The sequence below is a fragment of the Cryptomeria japonica genome, chromosome 9, assembly GCF_030272615.1.
Source record: "Cryptomeria japonica chromosome 9, Sugi_1.0, whole genome shotgun sequence".
Taxonomy (NCBI): domain Eukaryota; kingdom Viridiplantae; phylum Streptophyta; class Pinopsida; order Cupressales; family Cupressaceae; genus Cryptomeria; species Cryptomeria japonica.
In genome coordinates, this window is record NC_081413.1 from 724417216 (window position 1) to 724441759 (window position 24544).

At 36.7% G+C, this 24544-nt stretch overlaps 1 protein-coding gene across 3 annotated transcripts in view; it reads left to right on the plus strand.

The window, feature by feature from the left end:
- Positions 1–24209, plus strand: part of LOC131067428 (probable folate-biopterin transporter 4) — a 42671-nt gene extending 18462 nt beyond the window's left edge. For all 3 annotated transcript variants that reach the window (XM_058002430.2, XM_058002429.2, XM_058002432.2), the window contains 2 exons: positions 22958–23095; positions 23251–24209. In XM_058002430.2, coding sequence (XP_057858413.2) covers positions 22958–23095; positions 23251–23518 — 406 coding nt within the window. In that variant the 3' untranslated portion in view covers positions 23519–24209. The remainder of the gene's footprint in view (positions 1–22957; positions 23096–23250) is intronic.
- The last annotated feature ends 335 nt before the right edge of the window (positions 24210–24544 follow it).

Consider the following 24544-nt stretch of genomic DNA (forward strand, 5'->3'; position numbering starts at 1 on the left):
CTACTTCAATTTTAAGCAATAATATACTATTTATCTGTAAAGAAATGATTTAGATCTCCTCACTAGTGTGGCGATAAATCTGAAGGGAGATGGTGCATTGATCTTTTTGGTTTCAATTTACTTGTCTTCTTTGTGCTTGAGATTGAATGGAGGGACAGGGACTAAAATCCTCTTTCAACTAAATTATCAGGCTTCCAAACAGGATAAGGACCAGTGGAGTCACAATTTGATTAACTGTTACAAAAAGTAGAACAAATATACCACTTGTTTGAAAGATATGATATTTAAACGAAAACATAATGCATAGGAAATTCTTACTCCCAGTTATTTATACTGTAAATTTAACAAATATTTTTCTAACAAGGATATCCTTCAAGTAGCACAAGGGATGAAAAGAAGAGCTTCTAACATCTTGTCAGGATTGTGCAATTGGGCATTCTTAGTCAAGGTCATTCACTGGAGGATATTATTCTTTTGGCACTAGGCATCAACATTAATATTGTCAGTTCAGATAAAAGAGTGACTTACTCTTCCTCTGTTTTTGCAAACTGTTTATATGATCCATAGCTAGTTCACCAATAAAATGTTCTAGGGCTTAATAACTCACTTTTAACAGATGCAAAACATTTACGTAGTTCATATATTCAACAAACAATGCTAACCTCCCCCTTGAAGGGGTCAACGTAATGTCTGCATTTTGAAATAGAATTTAATAATAAAATTAAAATATAAAAGAATAAAATTAAAATAATTAAAATTAGTGACTAATCCATGGTACCACCATATGCTTTGCTTTTAAGTTACCTCGCAAGGTCATCTTTCTTCCAATTTTCAAGCCGCGGGGTGGCAGGGGAACTAATCTGTCGTGTTATTTACATCCTCCATCACAGTTTAGTGTTACCTTGCTGGGTCACTTTTCTTCCACCCTTCATGCCGCGGGATAGCAGGGGTCGCATAATCATCGTGTTATTTACATCCTTGTAGCAGTTAAGCGTTACCCCGCAGGGTTACTTTTCTTCCACCCTTCATGTCGCAGGTTAGCAGGGGATGCATAACTGTCGTGTTATTTACATCCCTGTCGAAGTTTTGCAGCAGCCTTTAGGGAATTTTGTCTTAGGTCTTCCTTGATGTGGGATGGTGGGGGAACTAATCTATCGTGTTATTGACATCCCCTATTGCAGTTTCGCAGTAGCCTTTGGTCAATGTAGAGAGTTGACCGCAAGATAGTGATAGTGATAACATAGTGTGTTATGCGCTACCTGTAACCTAAGTCACCAGGTTCGGCCGAATTTCATCCTTGAAGTTCGAAATTCGTCGAATTTCAAAAAAAAAAAAAATTGGTTGAAATTCGCTGAATTTCAAATTTTTTATTTTTAATAAATTTTTGGCCTTCTTCTGTTAATATTTTTTAAACACATCTTCTTTTCTTTGATTAAAACCCATTAACCCGTTCTTTCTTCAGGATATTTATGTTTGTTAGAACCCTCAATTAGGATGAGAAAAAAATGCTGAAGATGATAATTGATTACCCAATCAGTGAGGTATTCCAATATTTGGTGATTCTGTTATTCTCATAAGATGAGATAAAGATGTTACTTACAATAAACCTTATTAGCAATTCATACGGAACCATCCCCCATATGAAAGATTGGTTGTTTTATAGAATATATCTGGCATATTTATACATATGGCGAACTTAATTCGAATTTTATACATTTCAAATTTTTCCCTCATCAAACTTCATTCGAATTTCAAAGTTGTCGAACTTCGAATTCGAATTTGAACCTGGTGACTTAGCCTGTAACAGTGTGCGACTGACACTCTCTGTAACTGTGTGCGACTAACACGGTGTGTTAGCATAATTGCAATTGCACTTTTTCTTGAGTCAACCCAGTTTGCTCAAGGCCTTACCATCTCAATGGCCTATGTCTTCTTTATGTAATTACAAACCCAGTAACACACTCAATGCTTGTCTTCAGTATCTTCTTGTGTGACTGACATAGTGTGTTATGTTATGTTGCATCAACACATTTTCTAAGTTAAGTTAGTTCGCCCAAAACTTTCACTACTCTATAGCCTGCGTCTTCTTTGCCCAATTTGCAAGTCCAAGCTAACTCCAATTGTATTCTTTGTCTTCTCTATGGCCTTTGACTAAATGCCTTTGCTAGCTCCATGCTTGCACAACTTGCATTCATACTATGAAATCTGCTCAACTTGCTAGCATGATACAACACCATATTCACCAGTTTGATTTTCCTTTGAGATACTCATCATTTCAGCATCTCTATCTAGTGGGTGTCTTTGCATGTCTTTGCATCACCGTCCAATGGGTGTGGAGCTATCACTTTGCATATTCTCTGTCAAGCTGCATTTGCTCTTTGTGGCACTTATCATCTCTGGATCTCTGTCTCTGTCCACCAACTGTTGACATCAATGACAATCTAATGCCAACATTGATGTTGCCTTTGGATTGAATAGATGAATCCTTGATGTTTTATAATTTTCTGACATTTTGGAGATGGGCGCATTTGGAGCTTGGAGAAGGAATTTCTCCATACATAGTCAAATTTTGAGTTTCCATGCCTTGAGAATGCTTGGGCGCATAATAGGCTTGGATAGATGAATCCTTGATGTTTTATAATTTTCTTACATTTTGGAGATGGGTGCATTTGGAGCTTGGAGAAGGAATTTCTCCATACTTAGTCAAATTTTTGAGTTTCCATGCCTTGAGAATGCTTGGGCGCATAATAGGCTTGGAGGAGGAATTTTCAAACACTTAGCCAAATTTTCAATTTCTATCACTTCATGAATGCTTGGGTGCACTTATTAGAGGGGAAGAAGGAATTTTCCCAGACAATTTTTTTGCCATTTCCAAGACTTGGGCGCCTCTGGAGTGGCAGAGAAGCATTTTTGGTTTTTTGGAAAATTCCTCCCCGAAGAAGATTTTGCGTTCCAAGGCGCACTTTTGGCTTGGAGGAGGATTTTTCCCTTTGCACTCACTTTTTACACTCTGCATTTCTTCTTCGTTCTAATGGACTTGAATCTGGATATCTGCTCCACTTACAGTTAATGTTCTCATGTTTCTAAAAATAGAAACTACTAAAAATAGAAAGTTGTGTCTAAGTGCGAAATTAGGCCAATCGGGGCCATAGTGAAACTTTCTAAAAATAGACATTGCTAAAAATAGAAAGTTCTCAGAAAATGCTCAAATTTCACTAGTAGGCCCTTTGAAAGATAAAGTTTTGTCAAAATGCGAAATTAGGCCAATTGGGGCCATAGTGAGACTTTCTAAAAATAAACGCTACTAAAAATAGAAAATTCTCAAAAAACGCTCAAATTTTATTGGTGGCTTCCTTGAAGGATTCTCTTTCTATACTTAGCCTCAAATTTCACTGTGCATTCTTTGTTCTATTATTGCAATCTCTTCCTTGGACGATGATATCACCCACTCAATGATGTCCTCTCAACATCCAAAGTCTTGCTCCCCGTTGTTAAGTTCTTTCAAAATTCTGTGATCAAAATAGAAGAGATGGAGATATGATCTAAAAGTTGTATTTTATCTGCTATAGCGTGTTTTGAAGATGCACAACACTTATTAATTTCGGTGTGTCCATCCTCCTCAATGTAAGCATGCTATATAAGTGGATGAGGGGTTACGTAGTGAAGAGATATGTCTTCCCACGTGGGAAGACACATCTCTTCCCTACGTACCTCTCACCACAGTATATAAACTAGTCACCATTTACTTACCCGATCGGAAGGAGTGCGACTTGTTTGAGAATCGCTTTACCACCCGATACCATGAATGGTGTAAAAATTAATCGGAAGCATGAAATAGTACGACTGACATTACAAAATTTAACACTCCCTCTTAACTAGGGAGGACACATTTCATGTTAGAGAAAACATCACAATTCATCCATTGATTGTGAAGAGAGGAGATATCACACCATAGTGATATTCAGAGATATGGTTCAACAATGAATATCAAGTCTCATGATACTCACCATAACTCATAGTTATCAAGTAAGGTATGTGCACTGGCATCAAGTCACATGATGCCTACCATACTGATAATGATTTCATGGCATGTCCACGAATATTATGTTCATAATATTCACCATGAAGATCTCTATCATAATTATGGTTTATTTAATGATATCAACTAACAAATATCTACCATAATGTCTTAGAGATATATATACTATCATGACATGTCCACAGATATCAAGTCACATGATATCCATCAAGATAGTTAAATTGATAATTGTAAAATCGTCACCTTACAATATCAATTTGAAACAATTGTTCATTATTGAAAAGTCATCACCCTTCAATAATGTTCACAGAAGGCCCATGCAGTCATGGAGTCACACACATGACAAATAAAAGAGTTTACACACTAAACATCTTTAAATATATTAGTATATCCGAACAAATGAGACTCTATCTCAAAATTAAATAACATTTTCAACCATACCAAGTTTATCTCTAAAGTGTTCAATCTTGATCTTGGAGAGAGGCTTGGTAAGAATGTCTGCAATCTAATCACCTGTACCAATATAATTCAATCGGATCACATTCCTTTCCATCATATCTTGAACATAGTGATAAGGAATCTCAATGTGTTTAGACCTGTCATGAAATACTGGATTCATTGAAAGCTTGATGCAACTTTGATTGTCACAGTAGATGACAGTAGGATTTAAGGGCTGACCAAACAGTCCTACAAGCAATTTCCGAAGCCATACTGCTTCTCTTGCTCCCATGCAGGCTGCATTGTATTCAGCTTCTGTAGAACTCTGAGCAACTAAAGATTGTTTTCTACATATCCATGAGATCAAATTGAAGCAACATCCTGATGCGCTTTTCCTGTCAACTACACTTCCAGCCCAATCAAAATCAGTGAATCCATGTAGGTCAAGGTCTACATGTTTATACTTCAGACCAAAACCAATAGTTCCTCGAAGATATCTCAGAATATGTTTTGCAGCAACAAGATGTATTTCCCTAGGTTCACACATGAACTGACTTAGTGCATTAACAACATAACATATATCAGGTCTTGTGTTTACCAAATACATTAGAGATCTAATAATCTGTCTGTAGAGGGTAGGATCTGCAAACTCTGATTCTGCAGCTGCTTCCTTTAGTTTGTGCAAATTTGTCTCCATAGGTGTGGTCATGAATCTACAATCCATCATTCCAAATCTCGAGTATATCAATGCTGTATTTTCCTTGATTAAGGATTATACCATCTGCCTGTTGCCAAACTTCCAATTCAAGGAAGTAGTGAAGAATTCCTAAATCTTTCATATTAAACTCAGAGGCTAATTCTTTCTTACATTGAGAAATACAATTATCCTCTCCTGTGATTAGTAGATCATCAACATAAAGAATAAGATTTAATAATTCACCATTGATTACCTTGTTGTAGAGATTTGGATCTGCTTCATTCTTGGAAAACCCGAATTCCAAGAGATAGTGATCAATTCTTTCATACCATGCTCTGGGAGCTTGTTTCAGTCCATATAGAACTTTCTTTAATCTGCAGACATGTGATTCAGCCTTATGAATCACAAAACCTTCAGGTTGCTCCAAATAAACTTCTTCTTCAATCTTACCATTCAGAAAAGCAGTCTTAACATCCATTTGATGGACTTTCCATCCTTTAGATGCTGCAATAGACAAAACTGCTCGGACAGAAGTGTATCTGTCAACAGGAGCAAATGTCTCTTCATAGTCAATACCTTCTTTCTGTGAGAAACCTCTAGCAACAAACCTTGCTTTGTGCTTCTCAATGCTGCCATCTGCTGCATGTTTGATTTTGAAGAGCCATTTAGAAGATACCACAGATTTGCCTTTAGGCCTAGGCACAATATCCCAGACAACATTTTTCAGAATTGACTGATACTCTTCTGACATAGCATCTTTCCAAACTTGATGCTTGAGCGCATCTCCAATACAAGAAGGTTCTGCATCAATGATCTCACTCATCAAGGCAGTATAACTGGAAAATAGGTTAGGTCTCTTACTTTCTTTGAAGGTCCCCTTTGGAGCAGCATAATTTTCAGCTTCTTGAAGCATCTTTTTAGCCCAAAGTGGTCTCTTCCTAGTTTCGGGATAATTTTCTTCTAAAGGTAAGCCTTGAACTTCATGCTCAGCATCTTCAGGGGTCTCCCTCTGAATCTCAAGGGTGGAATCCTCATCCAAGCTTGTAGGAGGATCTTGGTGTTCTAATTCATTAGATCTTTTGGACCTCCTGAATGCTATGTCTTCCTCAAAGATGACATCTCTGCTTAGTTCAATTTGTCTTTGACTAGGTATGTATATTCTGTAGGCTTTAGAGGTTTCATTGTACCCAACAAATACTCCTTTCTTTTCAGAAGGTTCTAACTTTGACCTCTTTCCTTTGGGGACATGAATATAGATTGGACACCCAAAGATCCGGAAATGACTTATGTCAAGTTTGTTGCCAGTAAAGGCTTCTTCAGGGGTTTTATTGTCAAGAGGGGAATGAGGACATCTATTTTGAATGTACACAGCTGTCCTAGATGCTTCAGCCCAAAATGAGGTTTCTATATTTTGGTCAAACAACATAGCCCTAGCAGCTTCTACTATAGTCCTATTTTTTCTTTCAGCTACCCCATTTTGTTGTGGGTTATAAGGTATAGTTAACTCCCTCTTAATCCCAACATTTATACAATAATCTTTAAACATATCAGAAGTGTATTCCCCCCCATTGTCTGTTCTTAAGGTTATGATTTTCTTCCTTGTCATATTTTTTGCAAGAGCTTTGAATTCCTTAAATTTAGAAAGGATTTCTTCAGACTCTTTGTACCTCAGAAAATATATCCAGGTCTTCCTAGAATAATCATCTACAAATATTACATAATATAAAAATCCCCCTAATGAGGGTACAGACATGGGTCCACATAAATCAGAATGAACTAGTTCTAATACATTTTTGGATTTACTGTTGCTAGAATTAAAAGACCCTTTAGTATTCTTTCCCAAGGCACACCCTTTGCAAGCTCCTTCAGATTTTTGACTTAGCTTGGGTAAGTCGATCACCATCTTCTCTATCTTAGGTAGGGCATGGAAATGAAGGTGCCCTAATCTTCTGTGCCAAAGTTCATTCGAATCTGGAGTCTCATGAATCAAGGCTAGAGGTGGAGTGGTGCAAAGTCTATAGAGGCTCCCTTGTCTTACTCCAATGGTGTGGGCTTTCTTGATGGTGGAGTTCTTTGGCCAAGCAAGTACCTTTCCTTCCATAAAGGTTAATTTGTAACCCTTATCTTCAAGTGCAGAAACTGAGACAAGGTTTCTCTTTATACCAGGTACAAATAGAACTCTAGTCAGTTGTAGGGATATGCCTGACTTTAGGTTGATATTGCGGGTTCCTATTCCCATAACTGGATAATTTGAGTCATCACCAATTGTCACTTCTTCATTTGAACTTTCCACAAGTGTATCTAGGTGCTCACGAAATCCAGTGATGTGTCGAGATGCTCCGCTATCAATCACCCATGTGTTGAACTGGAGGTGACTTGACTAGAGAGGGCTGAGTAGAAGACTAGCTTCTTGGAATTACTCCCTTTCTTAATTTCTGCCATTGAAGCTTGTTGTTTGATCTTGTCTGGACAATTCATTGCATAGTGCCCATATTGGTCACATCTGAAACATTGTACTTCAGAAATGTCTCTTCTTCTTTGAAGACCTCTTCCCATTTGAGTTGTTGTCCCTCTTTCTCTTAAAGTTCTTCTTCTTTCCTTTCTTGTGGGAATTAGAGTTTAGAACTTGAATGTCTTCATTACCATTGTTTTGTTTTATTCCCCTTGTGACAAGCCGAGATTCCTCTTGAATGCAATCCGTTTTCAATCTATCAAACTTGGGAAATTTAGAACGAGCACTGATTCCTTGAATGAACGATTCCCATGAGGTAGGAAGTCCATTTAGGGCCATCATAGCAAGTTCTTTGTTGTCTACTAGTTGTCCAATAGTGGATAGTTGATCCCTAAGCTTAGTGATCCTCAAGAAATAGGATGTAATTGTTTCTCCTTTATGAACATCTTTATATGGTGTAGTTGATTCTTTAAGGTGAGAGCCCTGCTAGTGTTGTTGATTTCATAAATGTCAGCTAGTGCTTTGAACATCTGAAAGGCCGTCTCATATTTAAAAATAACTGGTACAATGTGGTCTCTTACTGAATCCACATTTATCTTAAGGGCCTTCTCACTGTCCTTGCTCCACTGAATTTTCTTTGTATCATCAGAGGGTTCAGGAATTTCACTTTTGACATGGGAGTCAATTTTATTTTCTTTCAAAACAAGCATGATCTTGAATTTCCAAGATACAAAATTTGATGCTCCATCTAATCTATCTTCAAACCTAACTCCGGTTGCCATTAAGATTATGGGAATGTGATCTTAGTAAGAGCTTGGTGAAAGTTTATGAGATCATTACAGAATTTTAATATGATCTTCCTTAACTTGGCTCTGATACCATGTTAAGTTCTTTCAAAATTCAATGATCAAAATAGAAGAGATGGAGATATGATCTAAAAGTTGTATTTTATCTGCTATAGCGTGTTTTTAAGATGCACAACACATTTTAATTTCGGTGTGTCCATCCTCCTCAATGTAAGCATGCTATATAAGTGGATGAGGGGTTACGTAGTGAAGAGATATGTCTTCCCACATGTGAAGACACATCTCTTCCCTATGTACCTCTCACCACAGTATATAAACTAGTCACCATTTACTTACTCGATCGGAAGGAGTGCGACTTGTTTGAGAATCGCTTTACCACCTGATACCATGAACGGTGTAAAAATTTATATATATATATATGTATATATCGGAAGCATGAAATAGTATGACCGACGTTACAAAATTTAACACCCGTAATGTACCTAAAAGAAAGACAAGGAAAAATTGTGAAGTACAATTATCAATCAAGTTCATAATTAGCAAAATGCAAAGTTTGAAGGATAAAGCAATAAGCACAATGCATTTCTCGATACATTAAAACCCTAATTCTCAACTTGATGACAATAGCAAGACTATATCCTATCTAGGCTGTATATTCCTAAGAATCTATTACCTACTTTGTCAATTCATTACTTCCAAAGGCCAGAATTCCAGACCAACCAGACCTTATAACTCATTCCTTAGGGTTGGGAGATGACACAAACTGCAAAAGATTTGGTTAATTCAGCAAAAAGAGGGGGTCCCCATTTGCAATGGGGTGATGTGTGAAAACGTCACAATAGGTTTATGGCTAATCGTAGATGGGTAGAATGGGATGCAACGAAGAGGGTCTTTAGATATTTGAGGGGTACTTCCAAGTATTCTCTATGCTATCATGATTATCCTACAAGGACCAAATGTTCAATGTGTATTCATGGATATGCGGATTCAGATTGGGTTGGTAATATTGACAATAGAAGATCTAGTGGTGGGTATATTTTCATGATGTTTGGTGGTGCTATTAGTTGGATGATTAAGTGACAAGTTGTGGTTGGTTTGTATACAATAGAAGTAGAGTATATGGTAGCAACTCGTGTGTAAAGAAGCCATTTGGCTTAAGAGATTGTGTTCTAAGATTGGGCTAGATGTAGGGATTCTTATAGTTTTATGTGACAATCAAAGTGCCATATGTTTAACAACGACCTTGACTTTCCATGTGATAACAAAGCATATTAACAACTAGTACCATTTTATTTGTGACACGATAGAGGATGGGAGCGGGTTGTTGGAGAAGGTTGATGTTGACGAATGTTGTAGATTCTTTAACAAAGCCTATGCGCACAAATAATTTTAGATGTTGTAGTGAGTCTATGGCCTCTTGACTCTTAGCAATTAGATTTTAGTTGGTGGGTTTCCCTTTTACTCTTGCAAGGTGTTCGAAAAGTGGGAGAATGTTGGGAAAAGGTGTCTCAACTTTACATTATGTTAATGTGTTTCTAGTGACACCTTGAACATAGAGCAGAATACTAAGTATTCTATCCTCTCTTGAACAAGGAAACCTTACATGCTAAACAATGTGATCAAGTAAGGCTACCCCAAGGTTTCTATAGTCTAATCTTGATGTGCAATTGGATAGACTCAGTTGAAATGATGTGATATGCTGGTATCACAAAGGGACTTACACTTTTGTCCTAGGATTTTATCACTTCTTTCAAAAGGAAAACTCAAGGAATTCTAAACTCCTTGAATGACTTGTGGTTTTGCAATTAAGTTCTTGAAACTGATCCTAATGAAGACTTTGAAAGATAGTGCAAAAGGGATGAGGGTTTAGAGATCTATCCTACTTCTAATAATGCAAGAGATTACTATTGACTTAGTGAAACCAAGCAACACTTTGCTTTGCCATGAGATAATAGACTCAGTTGAAATGATGTGATATGCTGGTATCACAAAGGGACTTACACTTTTGTCCTAGGATTTTATCACTTCTTTCACAAGGAAAACTCGAGGAATTCTAAACTCCTTGAATGACTTATGGTTTGCAATTAAGTTCTTGAAACTGATCCTAATGAAGACTTTGAAAGAAAGCGCAAAAGGGATGAGGGTTTAGAGATCTATCCTACTTCTAACAATGCAAGAGATTACTATTGACTTAGTGAAACCAAGCAACACTTTGCTTTGCTATGAGATAACAACTACACAAAGATGATGCCATATTCTAAGGTATGCTAATGATTTTCAAATCACTAATACACATTAACACCATAAGCATGCGAATCAATGAGCATAAAGAAATTGAAGTTAAGCTTTCAAATGAGTTCAGACTAACCACGCACCGCAATTTGTAATCAACAAATCACAAATGGTATGAGCATAAGAGGTTTCTCCATAAATCAACAACAATGTCTTCCATTCAACTAAAGAACTCCATTAATTTGATCTAAAATTAAATTGAGAAGTAGGAAACTATGCTAACATTCAAAACAATACATGTGCTTACCAAGCTTTAATGAGTTTGTAGTTATTTTGGTAGTATCTTAGCAACAATTCCACAAAAAATCTCTTGTTACAAATGAAATGAGAAAGCCTTATATAGAGCTTCCAATTACAACATTAAGACAACAAAACCCTAAAGGAGGGTAGTTTTAACTACCACCTTATGTACTAAGCTGACCAATGAGATAATAGATATCCTCAACAACACAAACTACGAGGAAGAAGAGAAAATACGAAAACCCTAGGTTGACTAGGATTACAACAAATTATCATCTAGGGTGGCATGCCCCTTACCTCTTTCTTTGATAGCAAATTTGATGAACCTGGACATGATAATTTCGAGCACATCCATTGGTGTACTTGGCATATTCTCCACTTTATACTCAATGATTGCCAAGTTAGTAGTACACGTGGCAAGAGTCTTTTCCCATGCCAATCCTAATTCCTGGATACCATTCATGAAAATCAGAAATAAGCAACATTTTCCATATGATCCTCCAAAATAGAATTTGTAGTCTTGAATTTAATGCTTTGCAATTTGTCCTTAAGGTCCTTTACAGTCATGCTTCCATCATCACTTATTTCTTGATCAAACATTGCTTCCACTAAAACAAGGATTCTTTCTTAAATATCCTTGACCATCCTCCTTATTTGAACATAGTCATTCTCTACTCTTTCAAGGATCCCCCTTTTCATAATCAAAGCACAATACCAATTGTGGAAATCACATGCCTGGTTCATCTCCATCACATTTCCATCAACTAAAGTTTGCTTAGAAATGTTCATTAATACATGCAAACATGGAATAGTTTTCTCTTTGACAACATGGAATTCTTGACATAAGACAGCGATGGCTTGAATTCTATCCAAGAGAGCAACAACTTTCCCATACACCTGAACCAATTCTTCCATAAATCCGTTTTCTCTATCTGAAACACTTCCAATCCATCCTTTTGTTGCTTGAGCTGTTGACTTTATTCCCTCCAAATCCTCTATTGATTCTTTTGGAAGTGCTGTAGGAGGTACAAATGTTCCTTCAGCTTGCCGAATTGGATTCATCAAATGCTGTATGTAGCTTCTCAATTCCCTGTTTTCTGCCTTCAATTGATTCTTCTTTTCTTCCTCTTTTCTCAATCTTTCCTTAATGGTCATTACAAAATTCTCCAATTCCTTAACTTCCTATTCCTTTGTTGTTGGCCCCAAATCAACTGTCACAACATTATATTCCTCTTGAATGATATCTTCCTTTGCCTTATCAACATTTGGAATTGCAACCTAGATTTTGCGAGACCCAAAACTTTCCTTTGTAATCTTGGAGTATTTCTTTGCTTTCTTCTTTTCCACAGTCTTATCTATTCGGCTTAGAAAATCCTCCAATTCATATGCTGATTCACTTTTTATTATAGATTTCTTCTTCATTGGCTCCCTCAACCATTCGAGAATTGTCGATTGTTCCTCATCCTCATCTAGCTCTTATTGTTCATGAACTCCTCGCTATGCTGAAATCATCCCTTCATTGAAATCTTCATCTGGAAATCCCATTTCCGGATTTCCTAGGATTTCTTCCATTGGCATTGTTCCTTGATCCTTCAGTTGATTGTCAGTAGGAACCTCCACGCCTTGAGAAGAACTTTTTTCTTGACTCTTTTGTTGAATGTACTCCAAGAACTCGTTTACTCTTCGTCTATCTTGCACACTTGGAGTTAATCCAACTTCCCTTTGTAGCTCATTCTCTGCAATAGATGTTTTATTCTTGTCCATGAAAAGATCAACCTCCTGCACAAAAGAAGTACTGGCTAAAGAATGGGTTCTTCTTGACTTATGTCTTTTCTGTTTTGGTTCTTCACTTGGAGCTTCTTGCCTTTTTTATCTTCTTGGATTGTGAATCCTCAGCTATGTTCTTCTCTTTCTCATGACCTCTATCCTCCCGTCCATTTCTATCTTCTTCAATTTTAATTTTTGACCTCTCGTGACTCTAAGGCCCCCATCAAATCATATAGGTTAAATGAATATCTTCCTCTTTCAACTTGTTAACCTGTTGACTTATCCATCTCCTTGTATTCACCATAACTGGTCCCATCAATACATCAAGGTTTGTTACTTCTTGCTCAGCTCAATTAAATGCAGGAAGAGGATTATCTTTTTCTTCTTCAAAATAACGTAGAACATGATTTCCATCATCCTCAACTTGTCCCCGAATGAAGAGTACTAGGCTAGCTCTAACCATCTCCAATGATAGCCTAGAACACATTTTCTTCTTCATTTCAAAATCATTAATTGCATTTGCTCAATGTTCCTCAAGATGTACTGTGTGCCTATATTTTCTTCCACTAATCACCTTGATATTATGAAAGGGATCAAAGTTTTTTCTTGATGTATGAGTCACAAGGTTGTAGAATTGCAATTCCTCTTCTGATTTCTCCGTTGCTTGCATTGATGGACACACTTCAATTGATTTTCCCATTATGATTGGGAAGGTTTCCCGGCCTTGTGCTTCTTTTGGATCTTGTTACATGCAGACAATTGCCTTGTTACCTCTAGCAATATTATCTTATCGGTTGGATATCTTGGAAGCTGATAGGGGTAAGATGAGAATCTTTGCAATCTGATATAGGTGAATTTAGGAAATTGAATATACCATGAGCCATACTTCTTCACCAAATTCATAGCCTCTTATGACAATCTATTTTGAGTGCCTCGTAGTGTTAAAACGATATGCAGTGAGAAGGCATCATTAACCCTTTTCAAATGAAAAACATTGTGCAAGTGCAATTGAGGGTAGCATTCATATACTTTGACTTGTCCTTCACCATTTCCAACTGGTACCCTACACGTCAAACCTTTGTATCTACAATTGATTGTCACGAATCAACTTGGCCCAATTGATCATCTTAACTTTGATTTATATCTCTTCAATGTAATAAAATATCCATGGCTCGAAGGCAGACGCTTGAGGGCACCCCATAATTCTATTCAATAATGTTACAAGATCTCCATACTCTTGCTTGAAGTTTGACCTAAGAAGTTTCTTCAACAATTTGCTATGATGAATTCTTGGTTTCTCCACCCAAGTGGTATTGATGATCTCTGCACAAGTGTCAGCTCCAGCATTGTACATCCTCAATGCTCTCTCCTTTATCTTATAGATTTTGGAATTGTAGGGGGGAATATCAAATGCCTCCACAATTGCCTGCTTGGTAAGATATGCCAACACTTTGCCACCAGGAGCTACAATTCTCCTTTGCTCAGGATCATAGTTCTTAGCACATTATATGATCAACTCGGTACATTGTATTGCGGGAGGGAAACAGGCAGCTTGCACGATTCCATTCCGAGTCATCCTCCTAGTCATCCTTGAGGGATTGTGTCCTTCATATCCATACATTCACCTTTTAAACTCTTCCATATTGATGTGTCCTAGGTTGGTGTCACTAATGTTCCTCCATTGTGAGAAAATCTTTTACTTGGGAAGCACTCCTTTGAAGTCACTCCTCGTTTGAGCTTGTCTCGAGGCACCTTCAGCTCTAGCACCTGACATTTACCTGAAAAGAGAACACCTTTAGTTACAAAAATGAAAGGATGCTAAACTGATTTCAAAGAACTTCAAGTAAATTGCAAGAAATAGTAATGATAAGAGTTTGGATTCCTTAACAAATTCTTGCAATTGAACACATGCAGAAGGATTTTTCCACAATGATTGTCAATTAATTTTCATAAATTTTTCCCTTGACTAAAATCTGGAAATGTATGAAAATCTGATTTGAATTCTGATTTTAGGTATCTTGCTCCAAATCTGTACTTTAGTGGTTCTCAATTTGCTTTTACTCTTCTCAAATTCGCACCTATTCCTCTTTTTCAATATTTGAATTGCACTTGAAGATGAGGATGCAGGGTTAAATTTGCTCCAAATCAAGGTGTATGTCTCCTTTGCTGGAAAACTCGCACCACCTTAGGTCTGGTCCAAAAATCGCACTTCTAATCTGATGTAAAGTGATGAAAATCACTTCAATTTGCTATGAAATTTGCTCTAGACCTGATGTAATTCGCAGTCCTAGGTCTGCTCAAATTTGCTTGGAAGTCAGCTCTTAATTTGCCTTAAAATGTAATGCATTGCTTCAATGAATGAATAAGGAAATAGTGCTCTTGAATCCTCAAGTATATGTGCTCTACTTCAAGGAATTTCACCCCTGAATTAGTTCGACCTGATTGCATTTTAATTTTGTTTGTTTTCATTTTGAATTTGCGTTGTTTTTACGTGTTTGGGGAAGCCAGCCAACCTCATCTTTAAGCCTTACAAGCTTGCACACGTTTTGATTTTTCTTTTAAATATTTCAATTTTTTTTTCCTTGGGTCAGCCGACCTCAGCCTCAACACTATCCTAGCTGCATTGGCATGTACACAGGGATAACGCTGAGCACATTTTCATGTGTCCTATGGACAAGTGGGCGCATTTTAGGGGTAGGAATGGAAAGCTTAAGTGCAAAAACCTCTATAAGAAATATTGGGCGCATTTCCGCTATAGTGAAGGAATTGTGAGCACGAATCTGCCTTGGGGAGGAAATTTGGTAAGTGTTGGACACAAATTAGACTAGTGCAAGGAAATTTTTACATTTGCATACCTATGACAAGAAATCTTCGGCACAAATTCTCTATGGAGAAGGAGTAAATGGAGTTCATCTCCACACTAAGGAAGGAAATTTGCAATATTTCCAAGTGTTGAAAGGCAATTCCTTGATCGCTGATTCGACCAGGAAGTGGATTTTGTTGCATTTCCATGCAATGGAAAGGAAATTTCTTGTATTCTACGACTTGGAAGTGGAATTTTCTTTCATAATTCATGATTTTTCATGATTTCTCTTGGAATTTCCTAGCTTCCTAAAGAAGTGTTCATTCATTCCTTATCCAAGACTTGGAATCCCTTACTCAACCCAGAATTTTCTATGGAAATTACAATCTTTTCAAAGGATCTTTCACAATTTCCTTTATTTTCCTCTCTTGTCAAGATTGGAAAATCCGATCTTGACAAGGAATTTTCCTTGTCTTGGTAATCACATTACTTGGAATTTATCTCATTTTTTCATACTTAGCATTTTCCTCATTTCACTTTTCTAGACAACTTTCCTTGCATTTGACTTCTTGCATTTGACAACTTTTCAATCTTGTGAATTTCCTTATCTTGAACTACATTTTGTAACATTTTAAAGGTCGCCTACCTAAGGATCCTGGACCTAGATTTCCAATCGGAGATTACTCTTGGTCTTACACACTTCACTTTCAAGAGCTTGGAGACCAAAACACTGCGAAACCTACAAAACCCTAAGCAAAACCTAAAACCCTAAAGCAAAGCGACGAAGGAAGTGAAAACAAGGGGGTCCCCATTTATAATGGGGCTATGTGTGAAAATGTCACAACACATTTCTAATGTGCATTTTAATATATTTTGTGTGCACTTGTCATTCCATTTTCTAGTGATTTTGTCTTCTTGTGTAGAGTATACGTCCCACTTGGAGGCTTCCTATACTTCATATTTTAGTGTATTTTGGCCTCACACGAGGAAGGTGTCCCACTTTGAGGTGGCATAATCTCCTCGTGTCCCACTTTGAGGTGGCATAATCTGGCCATGTGCCAACATCTCGTTGTGTGTGCAAGGTCATCATGAAGGGAGTTTCATATTATAGATTCTATGACGAATAATAGTATGTAAAAGGTCTCAACTAATATTATATTAGGTTGTTACACTTGTTATGCAGCATCTTTTTGAATGTTGAATGAGTAAAAATTGGGGTACCCAAGTTTGTGTGGTCAAATATGACAATTTATGACATTGTAAGATATGATAGGAATATGTTAATAATAGCTATTTAGTTATGGCAACTTATGACATTTGTGAGGGCTATATAGAATAATCTAAAATAAGCTTGGGGAATCATAACCAAGGGAGGTGTTGAATTTAGTTATGGTTTTTAATTTGTTCATCCCCTATACAATTAGCGCTTGGAGTTGTAATTTGTATGGTTGAGGTGGCTCTAGTTTTAAATGTTGGAGAAACTCTTTTACTAGCTTGCTCTACAAGTGTATTTAATTCTACTAGTTTACTAAATAATACATTGGGCTTCTTTAGAGTGTGGGGTTTTCATCTCAAAAGGGTTTTTCTTACGTACATCTGTGTTATGATATTGCATATTTTATGTTCATTTGTGTTTTTACTTTCTGTAGTTGAGAAGATTAAAATTTGCATGAAAACTCCTCATTAGATTAATGTAGAAAGCATTTTTGTGGTGCCTTGCTTCCTTTTAGTTTCATTGTGTAATGTCCCCTTCCCAAATTGCACTTTTCCTTACCTATTACATAACTAAGGGTTAGGGAACAATCATACTAATTAATTGATTTGCTAACAAGTGGAGCTTTAATAAGTAGAATCTACATAATAACTTAGGTGCCAAAAATATAATTTCATCTTTATCTGGTTATTAGATTTTGATCAAGTATTAAATTTAACATAGAGAGTTGGAAGGAAGAAGATTTGAAGGTTCGCCTAGGGCCATCTCTACACTAAGCCCAAGAAAGGTTGCCTTCTACAACCTTCTTGCTCCACTTGGTGGCCTATACTTGCTAGCCTACCAGGTCTACTTCTTCCATATTTTATTAGGCCTTGTGAGGGAAAGGGTAGAGGGTGTGACCGGGTTCCTTGACTCTCTGTGTAAGGACCATCCCAGCTCTAGATGCCACTCTGGTCATCCTAGGATGGCTCACTTACGAGCCCCTCGCCACCCCTCCATCACAATCCATACCCTCCTTTACAAAGTGTATTCTTATATTATTTGAAAGTTTTCTAAAAGGATGTATTTAATATTTAATATTCATAATGATCTTGCATATACAACATGTTCCATATTTATGATGATTATACTTGTTAATATCTTGTTCACAAGTTTAACATCTTAGCGGATTATACATTCTTATTATTTAGCATTTTGATGTTTAAAATCTGTATTGTTTGTCTGTTTAATATCTATATTTTAATATCTACATTCATTAGATTCAGTATCCATATTCATTATATTTAATAATAATATCTGAAAAATTATGCATCTTTAATATCTGCAGTATGTTGTCTAACACCTACAGTAATTATTAATACTTAATTTTAATTCAGTTACTATTAATTATGATTCTGATGTCCACAGACTTATTCTTTATTAATTCCTTAAGAATGCTACCAAAGTTAGAATGATAAAGTAAAGTGTTTATATCCTATTGAATTTCTGATGTTGTTACAGTAAGTGGCAGTTTAGATACATCATACCTGGTGGGATGCACTACGTTTTATTGCTTGCCTTTGACTATTCCTACCTCTGCAATTTCTTCCAGCTTTCTCCTCCTTTTTCCCATGATGCTATCTTCAAACAATGGGTTGCTTGGATGAGATGTGTCCCTTTCTCTTCCTATGTTAATTGTGTCCCTTCTTTGAAACAATCTGTCTTTGTGTCTTTAAGCAAGGTTTTAATCCCAACTAGAATCGCTGCATCAATAAATAGTAATCTTGCTTTGTCCCTTGTATGGTATTACTAATACTTAGTCGGTGTTAGGATATGTAACAGGATATTAACATTTGCTGGTAATAATGCTGATTGGGGATGACCCCGCGGTGCAACGGTATTGCACACTCCGTGTTAATATGGAGGTCTTGTGGTCGAGTCTTCGGGCTCGCTTGTTGTTTGAACCCCTGCAGGTATTGACCAGACTCTGACGGATGGTGTTGACGTTGCCCGTTGACTAGGACAATTAGCGATTATGCGGGGGTGTTAATGCCCCATTGTTTGCAATCTCTGGTGTGCAGACGAGGCTTCCCATCAGACGGTCGGACCAGTACGGTGGTGAAATTGACTAGAGAGATATGGAGACCTGACTTGGAGAGATAAGGTGGTGGCCTGAGCTTCAAGGGTGGAGAAATAAGGTGTTATCGCGAGTGATGGAGTGATAAGGGGTTGCTCATGGGCAACAATACAGCTAAAAAATTGGAGGTGTTAATACCTCGCAATTGTAACCACGGGGAGGAGGTCCCCCAAATGTTGCCCTCATTGGTTAGAAACTCCAATATAAAAAAGACATTACCGATCAAAAAAAATAAAATAAAAATAATGCTTAATGATAAAGTAAAGGTTATTTAAATAATGATGAATAATTAATTAATAAACATTATTACAATTAATCAACTAATTTATTAATGGTTAATTAACAAATGATCAAATAATCAACTAATTAAATAATGGTTAATTAACAAATAATCAAATAATCAACTAATTAACTAATCATGATGAATAAATAATCAACTAATTTCACAAATATGATTGTGTTATATTATCATAGTCTAAATGATCTAGTATATCTGATCAAAGGAGCAGGGAATGACACATGGCTACAATTCTACAAACTTAATGACAAATTTGACCTTCAGCTCATGAAAAAATTGCTTGCAATTCTTTGCATGAAATACAATGTTTACTTTTGATGGCAACACCTTGAAACTTTGACATCTCTCAACAAATATGCCGACACTCTTTTAAAAACCTAATAATCAACTAAGTTCAAATTTATTTCCCTTTCGCTTTGATGCCATATTGAAAAAAGATCTATTAGCGCATTCAAGGTATAGACAATAAGACAATATATTATGAAAAATTGGAGTGACTATTACAAAGGGGCTCTTATTTTTATATAGATTTTAAGAGATGTAATCGACAATTAAAATGTGACACTTGTCCACAACTCGAAAAGCTAATAATAGCGCAATGGCTAACACTAAACCACTAAAGCCCATGCTAAACCTCATCCCTCTCCCATCCAGGCCTACTAGTATTAATACAAACATCCCAAAGAATGAATGCACAAGCTCCTAAAATAGGCCTAGACATGCTGTGAGCGATTGGTTGTAAGGAAGATATGACATCTCACCTAGATCTCATGAAATGTCAATTAAGCATACTCAAGAACACAAGCACAACATGAAAATAGTAAATGGAGCACAAGAATATACAAACACATCAACCGAGTTGATAAGAAGGTAAAATAGACCATAAGGTACAACTTTCATGAAGAAAACTTTTCCAAAAAAGGTTGGGAAGTATTCCTTGTCTCAAGATTGCCCATGCTATCAATCTAGAATTGCCCAAGCTATCTGAGTTTTCCTAGGTTATCTTGACTCTTGAGGTCTGTAATGTCCCCAAGTAAGTTTAACCAATTAAGACATCATAAATTCTAGATTCTCAAACAATAGAAAGGTAAAACAGAAATTAACCTCAAAGTGGGGTTCAATTTCAAACCTTATTACCAATGTAAGTTCGGAAAAGATTACGCTTCTGAATAGAACGCTTTGATACCTCAGCGTGACGACTTCCCTGAGGGTTTTTGGATCCAAGCCCAAGCCTAATTTTGGGACGACACCCTCAAGGACTTACATAGGTCGCTGATCTCTACCCATCTTGGGATAGACACCCGATGGTTTTACACAGGCCTTTCGCTATTCATTCATACAATGTATATTTTAATAGTATGATCTTGAATAGGATGCTTTGATACCTCAGCGTGACCACGCCCTCTGGGTTTTTGGATCCAAGCCCAGGCCTAATTTTGGGACAAAACCCTCAAGGTCTTACATGGGTTGCTGATCTCTACCCATCTTGGGATAGATGCCCGATGGTTTTACACAGGCCTTTCCCTATTCATTCATACAATGTATATTTTAATAGAAGTAATGAAATTATTAACGGTGCAACAGTCTGATTGAATTATTGTCAATGAAATCTGATATAATGATTGTCTTTAATAGTCATGAAATAATTGCTATTCCTATATGATCATGCAGTGAAGATATGAGGACTATCTCTTATTCGAATAACTATGCCCAATTGACCTTTGCACCCTGTTATAGTGCGTACTTCACCCTATTGCAGGGCGGATAATATCCCTCAGCGTTTTGAATATACTCTCCTAATAATTCCTCCCCTTTATATCTCTCAATTTGAGGGAGAGGTCACACCCCTTCATCATGTATGCCCTTTGGCAAGAGACATACCCTTTCACCATTAGCACTTTTGAAAGAGTGCAACTCTTCATTATTTCTACCCTTTGAAAGGGACACAACCTTTCATAATCAGATCTGCACTTATTATTTAAATCAGATCTGCACTTCTCATTTCCAAATTATCCCCCCTCTCAAATGAGGTTTTCTTCTCCCTTTTATATCTCATTGTTGAGGGAGTCACAACTTTTCCTTTCATGTCTTTTGACTTTTCATCAACTTAATTAATTTTTAATTAATCATATTTAATTATATTATTTTATATTTTAATTTTATTTTTATCATTTATTATTAAATTCTATTTCAAAGTGGGGACATTGCAAGGTCACCTCTTGCATTAGTACAATTGCACTATGCAAGATGGGTGATTCTGAATTGTGCATCTGGCCTCAAAAGAACCACGGGGTTCTTGGAGACACCAAATTTGACTCCAAAGATGATAAGGTATCCACAACAAACCTAACAACCAAAATGAAAACTGCGACCAAGATTCAACACTTAAAAACATGAACAAAGTTCAGAAGAATAAAATATATGTATTTCTAAAGCAGTGCAATCCTAAACGAATTTACACTACACAATGCATAACTTTCTAGATTTAAGAGCCGATAATGAATGGCAGTAACATGTGATACAATATATGTAAATCACGATATTATAAGGAAGCTAAGGTAGCGAAACAACTTCCCACACTAATCTCGAGAGGAGGGTTATGCAAACTTTATAAAATCTGTTCAATAGTTATTGAAACTAAACAAAAATAAACACAAATATCATGCATACCACAACACAGTGATTTACATGGGGAAACCCTTCTGGGAGAAAAACCCCACACTTCAAAAGCTGCCAAATATATTATTCATAATCACGAAGATTACAATATATTGGCATTCAAGTAGAGGTTGGATATTTTGAAGGTTTTGCCCTTAGAATTTGGATTTAAGTGGAAGACCATATTTGGAAACAAAAGCTGTATTATGAGAAGATGGCTATTTGATGCTGTAATTGTTATGACCTTGTTCATTTGGCTGGTGCTTGGACAAGAGTCAAGCATAAATCTTAGAGTTAAGCTTCTTGGTGGAAAGATGCTAAATCCCACCAATTATTGGTTCATGAAGCATTGACTGTTTTTTCTCAGGAGCCATCTTTGATTCCCTTTGCTTCTCCTTCCGCAGGTGGGGAACCCCCTCCTCCTGGTAGCAAACCCTTGTTGGTTGTGGTGCATGGTGATACTTTGGATCCCCTTTATTCAGTGCTTCCTGTGGATGTTGCTGAAGGGTTGACTTCTTCGGATGTTTTGCTTTCGTCTCCATTGCCTTCCATGGTAGTGGTGCAGTTGTCTTCTCATGATATGTGGGAGGAATGGTCATTTCTGTCTTTGGATACCTTGCTTGGAGCTATTGCTTCTAATAATTTTCTCTCTTGGTTGAATCTCTTGTTTCTCTAGTTGTTCTGCGATTATCAGGGTTTTTGGCTCTTCTCTCCACCTTTTGGTTGGAAATTTCCAAAATGTGATTGATTCTTTTGAAGGGGATATTTGGAGGATAAGGCTTGGACTACAGTTTTGTGTAAAAATCTTCATCTAGAAACAGAGCTTCGTCTCAGATGGCTCTGAGACCTTAGGAAAAGAAAAATCAAATGGCTTGCTAGTTTCTTACTAGTTTATTTTTTGTTGTTTGATTTTTGTTTCTTTGTTGTCCTTTGTGGGTTTGTAATTTGTTTGTTCACTCGTCCTTTTCTGGGAGAGGGCCCCAATAGATCCCCCATTATATTGTATAAAAAAAACTTACTATTGCTTCTGATTTTGCTTGAATAGTAATTGTGGCTTCTAGTTTCCATAAAATTTTAGTAGAATGTTTGTTTTACCTATTCATGGACAGACAGAGAACTAATAAGTGGATTTCTCCAGGGGAACTCATATCAGCCTTTCTTTTCTCACATTCCTTGATGTCATCTTGGTGTCACGCGTCAATGTTTCACTTGGTATATCAGACAAAGCATTTGTTATTTGTTCATCAGCTCTTGCAGATGCTGTAAATCAGTTTAAGTATGCATTGCTTTCCTTTACTATGATAAAAGTTGCACTACTTTGTTCTTTCAATGGTATTATTTGTTAATGCAGACAACACCAACTTGTTAGCAATGGAATGAAAAAAATTATTTACTGATATTTCCTTTGTTGACTGGTAATATTTTTGACAGGTTGATGCCTTTTTTGGTGTTGTCTGGGAGGCTATGCCCACCTGGAATTGAGGGTACCCTGTTTGCCCTTTTTATGTCTATAAATAATTTTGGGGGCACAGTAAGTTCATTCTTTGGAGCAGTTCTAGCTTCAGCCCTGCACATTTCATCAGATAGATTTGACAATCTTGCTCTTGGAATTTATGTTCAAGCTGTGTGTACTCTTATACCGGTCTGCTTTCTGTTCTTAATTCCAAAGAAAGCTACAGGCAGCTCATCTCAAGAGTGAAAATCAACTTGGAATGCTAAATCTGAAGGCATATATGCCTCTCTATTTGCTGGTGCATTATTTTCTTGTGTACATTTGATTGTGGTTGCACCTTCTACACTGTACGTAAAACGCTCTTTTGAAGCAGCTACAGGAGAATGTGATGTAAATCATTCTTTCCACAATTGGGAATTTGTGGGCCCCTTTAATAGCTGTTATTCGGGGGCGACAATAGGCTCCCACAAGTTTATTAATCAAATTGGCTGAAGCATTCTTTTCTGTCTTGTTGAGCATAGCTATGCTTCATGCTCTTCATTGATAGACTCCTATTAAGCTGAAAGGGGATATGAACTCCTGAGTAAGTAGTTTCAGTTCTTGGGAACAAATGGGTAAGACCAATCGTGAAGTTTTATATTTGATCCAACATGCAATATTACTAAATTCATTGAAGAGTCAGATCTCAGTTTTGTGTCATTACATAAGTGGTGGGTACATCTATTTGTAATCTCAGTTGATTTCACTTTGGAATCGGGCCCATTGATATAGTCTTCAGAACTTTTTCCTCTGAAGAATGAGGCTGTATTATGTTGAGTACAGTTGGCTGGTCAATTTACTATATAAGAATAAGAACATGGTGTGACAACTAGATATGAACATAATGAACATATCCTTGCGTGTGAGACACAATTATTAAAATTTACACTTTTGTGCATGTGCACTAAGTTTTGTCTCAGATGATAATGGTTTCAGCATATACGTACATGTCATTAAATACATATATTCTGTCCAAAGTGCTGTGATATCATTCCCCACAATATTTTTGGTTATGCAAGTCACACATGATAATTTTGCTTTTCTAATAATAAGTTAAAAAAGGTTTAGTTTTTGCTTGTGGTCCTTACTGCCCAATATCAACATGAAAAGTACTATTACTCTTACTGCTTAATGCCAACATTGTACTGGTTCCTGTATGAATCGAATTTGCCATAGACACGTGATTTGAATGGCATGAAGGTATTTGCATGGCACTAAGAAATTAGTTTTTGG